We start from the raw sequence: 17,239 nt of genomic DNA, 5'->3' as shown, positions 1-17,239 counted from the left end.
TTTAAACAAGTTTGAGGTTAACTAAGCGGAAAGAAATTTCGAATAGTTTTCCTGAATTTCCTATTGGTGAGAAGACACACACGTCACGCTTGCACGTAATGAAATGTTTTTGTTTGGAAAGAACACAGAAATTGCGTGAAATAAGTTTTGTTGCGAGGATCACACTTTCCTCTGAATAATTGACCAATCGTAGTTTCATTTATTAATTAGGATTATCAAATTGTTAAGTAAAATTATATCGTTAGACGATTATATTTACTGCTGTGATAAAGGAATTCGAAAGAGGTACGTAATTCTCAAATTATTAATGTATTTATAGCAGAAAATCTGATAAAATTCAGTTAGTTTCTCTTCTTATTTCCTGCACGACAGTAGCAAATTTATAGTAAAAATTAGTATGTCCAATTATATATTCATTATATCACACGACTTACTATATTTACTTCTTCATTATTTTAAGTTTAATACTGATTATTATGGAATGTTTTATTACTTCGAGAGTAAGAATTTTTCTACATTTTTCTATTCTTAAATCGTACATAAAGTAATCAACATAGCTTTAGAATTTAATTTAATGTTTACACCAATTTAAGGATTTGAACACTTGAATTTACTAATTACATGTTCAACAGGAAGTTTTAAAAATTGATAATAACTCCCGTTTCTAAATTTACAGATTATAATTAATATTTTGTCAAATTAAAATTTATTGTCCGAGCTAAAATTATAAATGAAATCAAAATATCAACGAAGTGAATTAAACGAAATGTAAATTAACAAAAATACAATTAAATTAGAATATTCTAAATATTTAAATTACTCATTCTTTTCACTCGGGCAACGAAGTCTCCGCCCTTGTCTTTGGCTATAAGCCAGCGCTGATAAAGGACACGTGTGTCGGCTCGAATACCAGTCCCGATTCCGTGCATGCAAATTCTTCCTTATAGCAAGTGTGAAGATCCTAAAATCGCGCCGGGAATTCGATTGTTTACAAGATTGCTACATCGGGAAATTTCGGAAAGTCAATCGGAGCGAGAACGCGTGTCGGGCTACAAATCCGACCGATGTAAAGCGTTTTTTCTAAAGCAAACGCGGCGCGGTAATAAACAACGAAGGGGATGTCGCGGTGCTCGTACAGAAGAGCCGGGATGTAAACAATTAACAAAAAGGGGAGAAAGAAGAGAGACATATGGTCAAGGACACCTGTTAGACCATGTGAGCCCGGGACCGTCTCAAAAGGGGGGCGGCCACAGAACGTTTGGCTGATCGGTTCAGCCAGATGTCCGCGAGAGGGGGGCAAACAGTGTAAATTATGTGAGTAGCTGTCAACGTTCGGGCGCCGTCCCCGGCCAAACTTGGTTTTCGTCTTGCTTAGAAACAGTAGACTGACCAATCGAGAAAAGAAAAAAGGGACCCAAGACCAATCAAGAGGGGAAGATTCGAGGGAAAATCGTATAAAAACCCCCGAATCAAGGTCGGAAGGGGAGACGACGGAGCTTTCTACCAGGAAGTAAACGACGGGACTCCAAACCGCCACCTACTCCTTCACCGACCCCTCGGACTCTTCTGCCTGACTGCCCCGGGGCTTCAACGACGACTCCGACAGCACTTCCCGATCGCCGTCATCCGGAGCTCCTTCTGCCGCAGACGATCTAGATCGCAACTCGTATTGTACTTTGTAAGTTTGCTTTGATGTTAAAATAAACGGTTATTGTAAGACACTTGTCATCTTTGCCTCTGCCGCCGCCACCCACGTACGATCGGTCCCTGGATTTTTCCTCACGCGCAATTAACTAATTGCCCCCATACGTCGGCAACTTACACAAGAGAACATCTTTTTCTTTGGCTTGCATCATCAGATGCAAACCATCAAACTCGTAGCGTTACAAGAGTTTCTATGCAATGGTTTTCCTTGCTGCTTTGTGGTCAATCGTGAGCTGCTTCGGGACTCGTCGTCAACACATTTGGACATACCCAGGTTCACGTTTGATTTGAGGAACACTCCCAGTAACCTGTCATTCCTCTTGAATCGTTTCATCCACGCCCTGCATCATGGTTGCCACGACAGATGTGGCGCCAAATCGCAGAGATCTGGTATTCCTATTGTTGTTGACTTCGCTCATTTCATGCAAGGACTAAGGTGCTTCGGTTGACAGTTGCAGTATCATAGACACCACACAATCGTTTGTAAATGTTTGCAATAGTTCTCCTTCAGCAACGACGAATTTTATCACTGCATGCTGCTTGGAACGTCACTGACATTGGGCATTTTTTTTAAACGAAGATGTTGTGGTTCCTCCTGGCTGGGGACTTTAAATTTTTCACAACATTATCAAAAGCTTTCGGGTACAACTCTTGAAAAGTGGAGCTATGTCACAGTCTTTGTTTCTCAGATTATGGTGCATTACTGTTGAACCACCTTTGAAAAAGTGCAGGTTTTTAATTATTGTGATATTTAATGACATTTTTAAAATAATTTTTTGCTAAGTTATACGAAAACGTTTTGTATTTTTTCTCCTATTGATTATTTATATTTAAATCCTACTTAAATATGTAAATTCGAATCAGGACGAATCGTGATCCTAGCAACAAGAAAGCAGTTTGATTTGTCAGATAGTTAAAATAGTGGTTTGTCGAAAACAAGTTGAAAATTTGCCACATTTGAGAAAGATAGTTTCGCATTGCATGAGAGAATATCAGACAATCATTTAAGATTAGCTATATTGGAAATAGAAACTGTTGTTTTCTATCGAAACATCCCGTTATGTACGAGTGTGACATAATTACGTGCAAGTAAAATATTAAATGTGGAAATGTACCTGTAAATATATATATTTTATTTTTTTATATGTTACAGTAAAACCCGTTTTTAGTTAAAACGCGTTTTAACTAGTTGAAACTAGTTTTTACTGGATGTCTTTGTTAAAACCCGTTTTGTCTAGTTAAAATTAGTTTTAACTCATTCATTTTTGACTAGCAGTAAATTGCAGTTTTAACTAGACAAAACGGATTTTAACAGAGACATCAAGTATCAACTAGTTTCAACTAGTTAAAGCGCATCCTAACTGTGGCCGGATGGCCGAGCGGTCAAGGTGGCAGCCTACCGCTCTGGGGGACCCGGGATCGAATCCGAACGGGTCGAAAAATCCCCAGGAATTTTTCGGGGGGTGGTCCGTTCGGATATGTCGGGCCCCGTCCCTCACCACCCGGTCGCCCCATTGTGGGCCTGGCCGAACCCATAATGGGCCTACTAAATGAGGCCCTCTTAGTGCCCACAGGGCGGAAAGAGTTAAAAAAAAGCGCATCCTAACTAAAAAATGGTTTTGACTGCAACATATAGAGTGATTCTGGGTAAGATGGTAAGCGGGGAAGATGCCTACTTTTTGATATTTTCAAACGGTGAGGTCAGATATTGTCATGTGTTTGTACGATGAATCGTTGAGCCAATACCGAGTGCGGAAAGCTGTACTTGGCTACCGTTACCTCATTTTCTACATCCGAGAAAAATAAAAGCAAGAGAAGAACGAAGTTTTTGTTGCGAAATGTTTCTAGAATCATTTTAAAACTAAAAGTTAAAATAGAATTTATTAAAGATTGCGTTAAACAATTAATGTGTGATGTAGTTAAGGTTTTAAAGTTTCCATTGCGAGCTACCGCCGATCCCGATCAGACATGCTAGAACACGTGACTCCACTAGGCATCTTACCCCGACAAATGGGAAAGATGCAACATTTTTCTTGAGGTAACATGCCTATTTTTTGTTAATTGAATTCCAATATGCCTATTTTTAATAAATTTTTGTTTTCTCGTTTCATTGCAGGATATGCATAGAAATTATATAAGGACTTCTCAAAAAGTTTTTGGACTGAAAAAAGATTTCAGCTAGCTATAGACACGTTAGAACGGCCGGAAACTTAACAATACTTATACTGCGCTGTTATACTTACTACGAAGTACTTTGTACTACATATGCAATATAAATTAAAATTCGAAAATTAATTTTATGCAATTATATTTGTTATCTTACCCTTATGGCATTTGGCATCTCACCCGGATACTTGGGGTGAGATGCCTAAGATGCCAGACAGTAAAAAGGTCGTCATTTCAAACACAATATACAATTATTTGTCATATACTCAAGAGTTTTATTTGAAAAACATGCTCAAGAATATAATATTTTCGTTAGAGGCCTCCAAAACCCAAATTATCGCTATAATTTCCTTCATAAGCAAAATGTTAGGCATCTTCCCCCGAAATCACTATACATAACTTTATTTATTTTCCCCAAACGTATTTATGTAGCTAAAATTAGTTTTAACTAATGTTAAAAGTTAAAACTAAAATCAAAACATGTACAGCAGTAAATTAACTAGACAAAACGGATTTTGTCTAGTTAAAACTAGAATTTACTGCTAGTCAAAAATGAATTTGAGTTAAAACTAGTTTTAACTAGACAAAACGGGTTTTAACAAAGACATCCAGTAAAAACTAGTTTTAACTAATATATAATATATACACATACCTATTTATATTTTTACAAATTCAGAAGGTAATCCACATCCGATAATTGGAGTTTTAAGCCGGATGCACACATGCGGCGCGGCAAGGAAAAGCGGTGACGCAAACGCGTCTTCGTCGCGCGGCAGCACGACCACACAAGGGGCAATCCGTTTACATTTCGGCGCATGCGTTCAGTATTCAAGATGGCGAACGATTTAGACACTCCGCTATCCACGTGTTTACAAATTTTGTTTTGTACGTCTCGTTTTATTTAGCTAGAAGATTTCGTCGAAGATTCGAATGAATATTTTGGATTGGAGATATCGTATTGGCAAGAATCTTGCCGAGATATTTTGTTGGATCGATAAAGAACTGATGTACAAAATAGGCTTATTCTTCGATTAAGATCTCTCGATAAAGAATACTATTTCGAGTAAGATTCGGTTGTTTTGTTCTTTGAATTAAATAATATATGATTACTGTATCTGTGTAGAATTTGTGTTAAATTTATTATTCTTTCCTGTTTATTCTGATGTTAGTTATTTCGGTTAACCACGTCGAACTTTCCGCCATTAAAACACCAAGTGATTGTATTTTCTCACGTGACTGCCAGACGAAATGTTATTGGCTGATAGGAACGCCTCTTGGCGGCGGCCGCCGCAAAAGATAGAATTCGACCAACTTTTGCGGCACGAGAAAAGCGGCACGAAATAGACCTCTGCGGCGAGAAAAAGTGACGTCATTCTGCCGCTTTTCCTTGCCGCGCCGCATGTGTGCGTCCGGCTTTACTGCACATAATAACCAACAATTCATCATATTCAACTAAATTCGTTATAAAGGAGTTTTATTGCTAATGGTACAAATTATTATTATTTTACTTATATCGACTTTTAAAGATGACCTATATTATCTAAGAATAATTAATACACAATAGTAATTGAGTAAAATGATTTAACATTATTCCCATCTTTTAGATATTAACGTAATTTTCACAGTTTTTACTTTAAATTATCATTGGCATTCACCAGAAGTTTTCTTGACTTATTAAACTAATTTTACAATTTCACATTACAATTTAGTTATTAATTAATATATGGAAAATAATACCAATTGATTAAATATTAAATGTTTTTCAGATCCGTTATGAAATTGAAATATCTCAATATTTTCTTATCGAAGAAGTTTAGACAATTAGGATTATGCATCGGTAGAAATCCTTCTTATTTTATCGTTATTCCGGTGTTGGTATCCGTGGTATTAGCTACGGGTCTTCACAAGTGGCACGAAGAAACGAATGTAAAACATTTAGTCGCACCCAAAAATACCAGACACGTTACTGAAGAAGCCTCCATAGAAAGATTATTTTCAATGAATCTATCTTCCGATGCATACATGGAAAGGATGAACAGAGAACCAAATATAGCTGTAGTACTAGTTATGGCAAAAGACGAAGGATCTGTGCTTCGAACAGACGTATTTCAAGAAATTATTCAATTGGATAAAACTATTCAAAATATAAAAACTTCAGAGAATTTCACATATAAAGATTTATGCGCAAGAAATAACAAGAGATGCTTCGAGAATTCTATTTTATTAATGCAAGACGAAATCGAAATGATGGAAAACAACAATTATTCCATCAAATATCCTTTAAGCCAGAAAAATAAATACGATTTCCAATTAACGAGTCTATGTTTAGGAGGAGTCGAGAAAAATGCAGAAGATTACGTTAGAAGCGCTAAAGTATTGCGGCTCGTTTATTACTTTAACGACTATTCGAAAGTTGAAAGAAGCAAAGTGGAAGAATGGCAAAATCTGTTTTTAGATCTTATTGCATCGAGTCGTTTTCAGCACATAACAGTCCATCGATACGCAGCAATTACAATTGAGCAAGAGTTATCTACTGTCGTCAGTCGAATATTTCCTCGAATACCGATTGCAATGTTAGCAATAACAATCTTTTCAATGCTGACTTGCCTGTATAACAGTTGGATCGAGAGCAAACCTTGGATCGGAGTTACTGCGTTAACATCGGGAGGAATGTCTTTGGCTTCGTCATTTGGATTGATCATGTATTTTAATACTCCTTTTGTGGTTCCTGCTGGAACTGTACCCTTTTTAATCATAGGTAAGGCTTACTTTTAAATTCGTACCAAGTAAATGATTACTATTTATCTGGTTAAAGTTTTACGTATTGTTTTTTTGTTTATTATTATATTACTTATGTTTTTTCAGTTAATGTTACCTATGGTTCCATGATGGTGGCGCTTCCGGTCGCCATCTTGGATTGGTCTGGAAACTGCGCGTTTAGCGCTATTTTGTTCGGAGATCACGTGTCTCCGAAAATATAATAAACTAAGAAAAAATATCGAAAAAAAATACTCACGTTAACGATCCCTTTTTTATTCGATCCTACTTTTTTTCCTAATTTGGTAGATTCCACTTCATTTTTGGCAGGTCTTTTCTTCCCTGATGTTGTCGTTTCTGCTACAACTGTAGAAGACTTTTTGGCTGTCTTTTTATTCACATTTGCTGTTGTCTTTTCCTTTCCCTTCTCTTTTCTAAGTATTTGCTTCTTATTAATGTTCGGAAGTAGTGCACACAGAACAGATTGTAGATCTAACTATTTTGGAGTTGTCCCAGTCCCTAGATACATCATAACTAAGTGTCTTGCAAAAAATTGGACACTTTCTCCAGGTGTTCTTTACACTGATTCAATCAGATGTATGCTTCAGACAGTGCCGAATGCCATAATTCCATTTTGCCGTACATTTCAAACAATGTGTTACCTTAGGTAGCCAAGATGGCGGCTCGTTTTCTAATTCCAGCAAGGAAACAGTGGAACGCACGTTCTAACCTAACCTGGTAAATTACAACTATTCTAATAATTTGGTTGCTAATAATTATGGTAATTTATTAGGATAGGTTAGGTTAGAACGTGCGTTCCATTGTTTCCTTGCTGGAATTAGAAAACGAGCCGCCATCTTGGCTACCTAGATACGCATTAACCTTTAAAGCAAAATTTTAAAGCCATCATTAATATCATTTTCCCACCCTAATTTCGAATATTCGTTTCCATCTTACTATTATAATTTACGAGGAGATGACCTAACCAAAATATTCATCGGAACTAGAATTGTACCCTAATTTCTACATTACTTGACACAAAATTATCAAAAAACCTTAAAAAAAGTTGAAAAATTTACAACATATTTAGTTGTTATTTATATCGAATTCACAAATACTATCGTTTAGGCACAAGATATTTACCTTTTTAACTTTTTTGGAAAAACTATTGTAAAAAATAGAAATCTAATATTCCCCCATAGATACAACGCAACACTGTCAGTATCGTCTACCTACTGGTTAATTTGCATATTTTCACGAAAATACTACCGTCTACCGCGTCATATTTAACAAATTTGCATAATCGTTCACATTTCTTTTTTTACATCACGTTAAACGTCATTACGTATTACGTCAGTCAATTACATGATAGCTTCCCTCTATCGCTATTACCTCAAGACACCCGGATTGGAGATTACCGGAAGCGCCACGATATTGGAACCATAGGTAACATTAACCGTTTTTTCTATTGATTTTTTTAAAATCCAAACTACATCTATTTTTTAAATAGGTGTACTTTGAATAGGAGCACCTAACTTATTTCAACGTTGAGAAAAAGTAATATTAACAAAATGTAGGTAAATTTAGATGAAATTTACAGGTTAATCTTAGTGTAAGCGAAACGCTTCATAAGCCAAAACGTGTTTTGATCGCATATAAAAGTAGCCGCACGACCATTAATTTTATGCAAATATCTAGAACTCGATAAGGCTGATGTTGTAACTAATCCGGAAATTTGTATTCGATCTATGGGCCGAGATATCTCGTGTTTAAAAGTTGTCACATAAATTCTTTGGATTGTAAGTTTAAACCGACAACATGACCAGGAAACATAAAATTTTGAAATAGACTTGGTTCCGAAATGATAAAGCTACTGTTTTGTAATCATAATAATGAAGTAATAAAAATTACATTATGGAGTTGTTTCCTTTGCAGATACATATGACCAGAAGTCAGCACCTCTTTAGTGCCTCGTCAGGACTGACACCACTGTGTCTTCTAGGATAGACACAGACAGAGGTGGCGTAAGGCGTGGGCGACATGGGCCACCGCCTACGGCCTCGCCAATCCGAGGAGCCTCGCGGCCTCAAAAGGTTTATGCATTACTTAAAAGCCGTGAACGCAACGAAAAAATTTTACTCGTCATAAAACGATAAATATATTGACATACCAAATTTGTTTTCATTAAGTCTAGCAACATTTGCTGGCGTTGCGTTGCTATCGCGGGGAATCCCGCCAGCCAGAGCTGGGGATTTTCCATTCTGTTTGTTTACGTTACTTTCACGCTGGATTCGAAAAATGCTTGTCTGACGCTCGTCAGTTTATTGAGAATAGCAGTTATTAACTGCCAAAAGGCTTTAAAAATGAAAGGGTAGCCAAAAAGAAAAAGATGTTCGATTATAAAGGCAGCGATCAACCTATACAGTCTCCCTAAAGCCGGTATGAAACAGATTATTTTAACACCATGATTGATTGTGTAATAAGCAATATGGATTCGAGATTTATGTCTTTAAATCAACATTTTGAAAATTTTGGTTTTCTCTATGATCTAAGCAACTTAAAAAATATTCCAAAAGAGCAAATATTAAAAAACTGTCGAGATTTACACTCAGTCCTGCGAGTGGGTGAGAGCAGTCACTGACAACCTTACGAATTATATGAAGAATTACAATGATCCCAAATTTGCCCAACTTCATTAAAGATGTGAAACAGCTTCTTTTTTTTAAATTTTTTTTAAATGTTAGTCAAATATATAGTTTGCATTTTTATGAATAAAAATTTGACAGTTTCAACAGCTTTTTATTTTATAAAATCCGTCTTCTTGCGCCACCAGAAATGTACCTTGCCCACATCAAATTTAGGTCTTGCCCCGCCACTGGCCTTGAAGATAATTAGCAAATTTCTATCTCTACCATTAAATAAAAGTTTAAGTCCTTTTCTGTTTTCAATTAGAAAAACAAATTGGAGAAAATGAATTTGCAGGAAGGTATACTGTATATATTAAACTATGCTTTTAACTTATCACTCTGTCATACGTTATGCAGCATATGTAAAACATTTATCAATTGGTGAAATTGCGAAATCAATAAACGGAGACGTCAGGTACCAATATTTTAAAATAATCAAGAATTTTTATTGCTGTTCAGCACGCAATGACAATGAAGAGAGATTTAAAGTTTCAAAGACATAAAATAATCGCACGAATAAAAAATAAAACTTATTCATTCCTTTTTCTTTCGTATAAAAACTTTAGAAATTTTTTTCGATTTTTTTGGTGGATATTTTATACAGAAAAAAAATATTTTTGCAGTTTATTAATTAATATTCATCGTACGTAGTCGTAAAGAACGGCTACCTAAAATTTTATTCTAGCGCATTAGATTTTAGACGAAACTTATAAAATCTCTACTAATTGATGTTATCCGGACACAATTCTTATTGATTTAACCTTAATAACTTCAGAAAATTTGCATAGACGTTTGCTCATTAAGGGAAATGATGCTAGTAAATAAAAAATAATATAGTAAATATACTAGGTATGCTTATTAGGGCCTCCATGTCCAACCCGCGGGTCGTGGGCCGCATGCAGTCTACTAATTGTTTTTTTTGCAGCTGTTTTAAAACAGTGATTATCTTGTATAGATTTTTATTGCAATGATATATCACACGAATAGTTAAATACATTAATGTGATGTATAACACCTTATCATATATACTCAGAAATTAAAACAATTATTAAATACTGTATTTTTCAACAAAGCTTTAAATGTATTAATATAATATACATGTATGTACAGTACATACTGTATTTACAAATTTGGTAATGTTTACAGTACATTCGCGGACTCTTTAATTTGTGAATGTGGTTTCTCTAAGACATTATAAAATAAGATGCTTTTTTAAGGTTAAATAACAAAATACAGTTAATTAAAATTTTTTTGCCATAGTAGAAAATAAACTTTTCGAAATTGTCCGAATTATCGAATCTAGAATATTAATTTTGCCCTCCGAAATGGGGGTTGAGCGTCGGGTTTACACTCCTACCTTGTAAAAATATCTTGTAACGACATAAACAGGAAATTCACCGGACTCTAAAATGGATGACTTGAGGAACGGAAAGAATAGTTAGATAGACGGCGAAACGATTTTTATGGATAGAAGAAACAGAGGTAAAAGGGAAAATAAGAGGGAAAGAACGATGAAAAATGTCTTTAACAATAGGTACTTGGAATATTAGACGTTTATTTAGGACTGGCCAATTTCAAGGTCTTCAGAGAGATATACGTACTTAACACCTTACACTTGCCGAGAAAAATATATTTATTTGCAACAAACACGCAAACGTTTTCAGCCTGATTCACAGGCCATCTTCAGGCTTGGAATACATTTGAAATTAAAATTCCATCCATGGAATACAAAAATTCAAATTCAAAATTAAATAAGGTACAATCAAAATAAAATATTGAATAACTAACATAAAGCAAAAAATAACAAAAAATATATAAAAATGTAACAAATGAATACGTAAGCATTAATAAATGCAAATTTCTAAGACATACAATAAAACCACTATATTGATTGGTTAGAGCCCTTATTAAACTTCTTAACCATAAACTTCCATGCAGAGGGAAGACTATCTGCGTCCCTCGCATTAAGACAGCCTTCTTGTAATCTACTTCTAAAAATCTGCAACTTTTCCGCTGTCAAGGCTAATGATGGAGACGATAAAGGATTTATGATGGCCGCCTGATTCCATTTGACCGTAGCTCCTGGCGCTTGCGCCATTTGGGACAAAACTGTTGCATTAGACCCCTTTCTGATATCATAACCATGCTCCTTGATTCTAATTCCTAAACTTCTAGTGGTTACTCCGATGTAATCTTTTTTAACGCCCAATTGCATGTTTTCATACGGAATTTTATAAACTCCTGCTTTCTCTTCTGCCTTTATAACATCTTTATCATTCCTGAGGATTTTGTATAAATTAGGGGCCCTTTTTATAAGCATCCTCGAACTTTTTCTGTGTGCTATTTCTTTCATGACTGTATTCATACTTTCATTATATGTAAACTTTACAAACTTATTGGGAGCATTCTTAAAACATCTTTTCTTGATGTTGTTTTCATATTTCTTAATTATTCCTAGAATTGTACTTTTTTGGTAACCTAGGGTCCTGGCTACACTTATTATTCTATTTATTTCTTTCGTCCTGTCTTGTACTCTTTCGCAATACAAAAAGGCTCTTCTTATTAAAGCTCTGAAAGCTGCAATTTTATATTTATACGGATCCTTGGATTGGGAGGGAATATACAATGGGCTGTGGGATGGTTTAATAAAAACACTAGTGGACAAGTGGCCTTTTTTGAATGTGATATCGATGTCGAGAAAATGCAGATTCAAGGAACTTTTCTGCTCCAATCTTAAAGTAAGGCCATCATTGTTATCATTGATCTTATCTAAAAAATCTTTAATTCTGCTGTTACTTCTCCATAATATAAGCAGGTCATCAACGTATCTGCTGAAATACACGATATCATCCTTAAAACCATGAAAAATTCTTTTTTCCAGCCTCCTAACTACCAATTCGCATAGGATCCCTGAGAGTGGGCTTCCCATAGGGACCCCTCTTCTCTGTCTGTAGACCTGTCCATTAAACACGAAACAAGACTCCCGGCAGACCAAACTAGTTAAACTCTCTACTTCTTCTGTATAACTAAGCAATTCCGAGTTATTGCTGTATAAGAAATCCAATAGTGCCTCCTCGCACGATTCTATCCTTACTGACGGATACATGCTCTCATAGTCGAAAACCGTTGCAACTTCATCCTCCATTAATGCTATACTTTGCAGATCCTTAACCACCTTCATAGGATCACGGGCAACAAGAGTATCCGTGTCTAGTTGCAAGGATAAGTATTCATGCAATTTCTTTTCTAACACAAATGTGGGACCCCTGCACTTCTCTACAACAGGTCTTATTTCTTTACCGGTTTTATGCACCTTCGCGAAAGCAAATAATCTAGGTGTTCCTGGCCTAGGGTTCCTGCATTTCTTGAGAAAAGGCAAAACTTTGGAAAGCTTAGAGACCTCCAGTTTCCTGACCCTTCTATCCAAGCTTCCAATAAGATTGCTGTTGATCTTTTCACACTCCGTCTTTTCGATGTAATCCATTAGTGCTTCGTTATATGTACGCCTTTTCATGATGACTAGTTGTTTACTTTTGTCAGCCCTAGTCAAGACCAAATCATTATGTTTTAACCAATTCTTCGTGAGCCGGATGTCACTACTCCTAAAATCCTGCTTACGGCCCCTCTGCCTGTTGTTGAGGACTGCTTTCCATCTGAAGTACTCTTTCTCTAAATCGTCCAGCCCAACAATGCCTCTTTCAATTTCCTGTACTGAGGTTTCCCAATTCATAGCCTCTACAGGTACAAAATTTGGGCCTTTTATTAGAAGCTTCTTAATTCTTCCTGGTACCTCAATTTGGTCCCACGCGCAGAAAGTAATAAGATTTTTCTTTGTATTTCTAACCTTTTGTTTACGTATAATCCATTTTAACTTCTTTACATAATTACTAGTAGAATTCTTCTGGACTGCTTCAGCTAGATCGACCACTCTTTTATTCACATCAACTAGTTTCTCTGGATCCTCATTGTATATAGCGTTTTCTAGGCTAACGAGATCATTCAATAATCCGAATTTCTTGTTCTTCGCAATCCGAATAGACTTCTTCAGGCAAGCCATACAAAACCTGAATTTCAGTGAACTGCATTCCGTAGGAACGCTGATTCGGTAGATTGACATAGGGAATACTCCATTCCTTAAACAAGCCTTTAAAAAATCCAATTTGCATTTAGCTTTAACCAACCTTAAGGTTAACTTCCTGTATCTTTTGCAAAGTTTCACCGGTGCCGCCATATCAATAATATTATAAAGCACTCAGCAAATATTATAAAGCACTCAGTCATGAAAGAAATAGCACACAGAAAAAGTTCGAGGATGCTTATAAAAAGGGCCCCTAATTTATACAAAATCCTCAGGAATGATAAAGATGTTATAAAGGCAGAAGAGAAAGCAGGAGTTTATAAAATTCCGTATGAAAACATGCAATTGGGCGTTAAAAAAGATTACATCGGAGTAACCACTAGAAGTTTAGGAATTAGAATCAAGGAGCATGGTTATGATATCAGAAAGGGGTCTAATGCAACAGTTTTGTCCCAAATGGCGCAAGCGCCAGGAGCTACGGTCAAATGGAATCAGGCGGCCATCATAAATCCTTTATCGTCTCCATCATTAGCCTTGACAGCGGAAAAGTTGCAGATTTTTAGAAGTAGATTACAAGAAGGCTGTCTTAATGCGAGGGACGCAGATAGTCTTCCCTCTGCATGGAAGTTTATGGTTAAGAAGTTTAATAAGGGCTCTAACCAATCAATATAGTGGTTTTATTGTATGTCTTAGAAATTTGCATTTATTAATGCTTACGTATTCATTTGTTACATTTTTATATATTTTTTGTTATTTTTTGCTTTATGTTAGTTATTCAATATTTTATTTTGATTGTACCTTATTTAATTTTGAATTTGAATTTTTGTATTCCATGGATGGAATTTTAATTTCAAATGTATTCCAAGCCTGAAGATGGCCTGTGAATCAGGCTGAAAACGTTTGCGTGTTTGTTGCAAATAAATATATATTTTTCTCGGCAAGTGTAAGGTGTTAAGTACGTATATCTATAATGATTTGCTGAGTGCTTTATGATATTATTGTCTTCAGAGAGAACTAGAAAGATATAATATAGCAATTGATGCTATTCAAGAAATTCGTTGGAAAGACAGTGGTATATTAGAGGGAGATAAATACTTAATAAATTCACCTGCAGTAGTAATTTTTCCTGGAAAAATTACTACTGCAGGTGAATTTAATAAAAGTTTTGTTTTCTGATCTAACTGTCAGTTTTGTATCAAATACAAAACTGACAGTTAACGTCCTACTAATAATCATGGTCCAAGTAGACAGTAAAAAATAAAATATAATAAATAATTGTTGGTTTATTATTACTTTTTGTCACTACGATAGAAAATAATTTGGGTCTTCCTGAAACATTCCATGCAAACTAACATTCAACCCGACACGCTAGTCGTTTTGTCACACATCCATCGAGCCGGCCCTGTATCCACGTGGTGGATGCACCAAAATGACAGCTGAAAAGTAATACGCAGTATGAGTTGGTTGTTATTCAATTTTTTAAATAAATTTATCTGTATAAAAACGTCACAAATCTAAGCGACTAACCGGGCTAAATAAAAAAATATTACAACAGGTATTTCATACCAAATTATATAATGACCGAATGGAAGCTTTCTCAAGAACATTTCGGCTGAGTGATTTGGAACTTTCCACACGAGCCACTTTCGGCGGCTACGTCAAATAGCCTGATTATCAGGGATCATTAGTGACTTGCGCAAAAGCTACCGGACGACGACTACGAATATAAACAGGTGGCTTCTGTTAATGTAAAGTGCAAATTTATTTTACTTGGATCATCGATTGCTAGCACAGCGATGAATCTGGTATATGCAACTGAGTTGCCCGTCTGTAAGCAGCCTTACGGTCGATAGTGACATACTTTCAATATTTCACATGACAAAAATGTTTTGTAAATGTAACAGAAACGCTAGTTTAATTGCAAATTATTTTAGTTAGTTTAGTATAATAATTATTCAATAGTTATTGAATAATTCTTAATATTATGAATGCAATGTTTGTTTCAGGAGTAGCCATGGACGATGCTTTTGTCTTTCTCGCTGCGTGGAAAAGAACCGATTCTCAGAAGACCGTACCAGACAGACTCTCAGAAGTTTATTCGGAATCCGCCATTTCTGTTACCGTAACGTCAGTAACGAATTTCATAGCTTTCGTTTCGGGATTATTCACCCCTTTCAGATCTGTATATTATTTTTGCTTATACGCATCGATTGCTGTTCTCTTCTGTTACGTTTATCAGATAACGTTCGTTGGTGCATGCATGGCACTCTTTGGATACGCGGAGAAACAAGAAAGACATTCTTTATTCTTTACGAAAATAAGTACAAAAACAGGTAAAAATAAAAAGAATCATTTGGAAAAACTTTAAAATTTAATAACAATCATTTTTTTTCTCTAGAAAACCATTCATGGATTCGAAAAATGCTCTTCACTGCCGAATCTTGGAAATCTACTAAAGACACCACCACTCAAACGTTATCAATTTGGACCCAGCTCGGTAATATTTTATTTTTATGGTATGTGATGATAATTATTCTCTTTATCATGGCAGGTTACGTGGCTGTTGGAGTTTGGGGAGTTACAAAAACAGATACCATAGGATCATTTTCCCAGTCTTCTGCATACGATTCATATTATTTGCAGTATCATAAAAATCTTTATAAATATTTCAAGCATTACGAACACAGAATCCAAATCGTTGTCGATCAAGATATAAATTATGCAGATGTGGAAATTCAAAACCAAATAGAGAATCTTTTCTCCGAAATGGAGAGAGAAGGATTAATTGCAGATTTTCTTACCGAGTCTTGGCTCCGAAGTTTCTTGAAATTCGTCAAGGACGATTCAATGTCTTCGATCGTAAAGTCGTACAACATGAGCGACACAAACGATTTTATTGTCGTTTTGCGCCGAATGTTTCTACGTCATCCTTATGCCCAACGATTTCGTAATGACATTGCATTCAACTCTGACTATACAGCTATCTTGGGAAGCAGATTCTTTTGTCAGACTAACTTCACTGTCGACGAAAAATCATTCTACGTGACTTTACAGAGACTAAGGAAAATCACTGATAAAATGCCTATCAGAGTGTTTCCGTATCACTTCTTGTATTACGTCGTCGACAGCATTGACTTGCATGTAAAATTTACTGTACAATTGTTGAGTAGTATTGTGATAATTGTAATTTTTGTATGTTTCGTTTTTATGCCAGACGTTGTCGTCACGTTTTCAGTCGCTTTTTCCATTGTTACTATAGAAATTTCTACTTTAGGATACATGGCTCTGTGGGATGTCGAATTAGCACCGGTGTCTATAATAGTCTTAGTCATGTGCGCTGGATTTTCGGTCGATTACTCTGCTCATCTGTCTTATGCTTATAGACATTCTGACATTGAAGATTACAATGAACGTCTTCGTTATAGCATCCATTGTATAGGATTCGCAATATTACAAGGCAGTGCAACTACAATAATTGCCGTGTTACCTTTAGCCATTCCGTTGTCGTATATATTTGTGACGATTTTTAAAATAATATTTATGGTTATTATGTTTTCTTTTATTACTGCTTTGGTATTTTTGCCGGTTATTTTATCGACACTGAATTACGTGAAATCGAAAATGTGCGAAAGAAAGAAAAGAAGTAAAAACCTCGACCACAAAGTCGACGGGCTGGCAAATGTTGGTTATCAATCGTCTGAAATTTGTACATAAGTACCTTACAAGGCGCTTTCGACATTAATTAATCGATTTGAATTAATAATGTATTAATTATTTCTTGAAGAAGACCTTGGGCTGTGCACCATTCACTTTTCATATTGCTCGGAATAACGTCTTTGAAAGGTCG

General features: G+C 35.6%; 1 protein-coding gene across 1 annotated transcript; it reads left to right on the top strand.

Annotated features, from left to right (window-relative positions):
• The first annotated feature begins 159 nt into the window (after positions 1-159).
• LOC136980987 (patched domain-containing protein 3-like) lies at positions 160-17,239 on the top strand. The gene is made up of 4 exons (XM_067277189.1): positions 160-285; positions 5,637-6,628; positions 15,399-15,725; positions 15,791-17,239. Exons 2-4 carry the CDS (start codon positions 5,644-5,646, stop codon positions 17,104-17,106), a joined length of 2,628 nt encoding a protein of 875 aa, XP_067133290.1. The 5' UTR covers positions 160-285; positions 5,637-5,643; the 3' UTR covers positions 17,107-17,239.

Source organism: Centruroides vittatus, unplaced genomic scaffold (genome assembly GCF_030686945.1).
Source record: "Centruroides vittatus isolate TY-2023 unplaced genomic scaffold, ASM3068694v2 contig_738, whole genome shotgun sequence".
Lineage (NCBI taxonomy): Eukaryota > Metazoa > Arthropoda > Arachnida > Scorpiones > Buthidae > Centruroides > Centruroides vittatus.
This window is presented reverse-complemented; position numbering and strand designations above follow the sequence as displayed.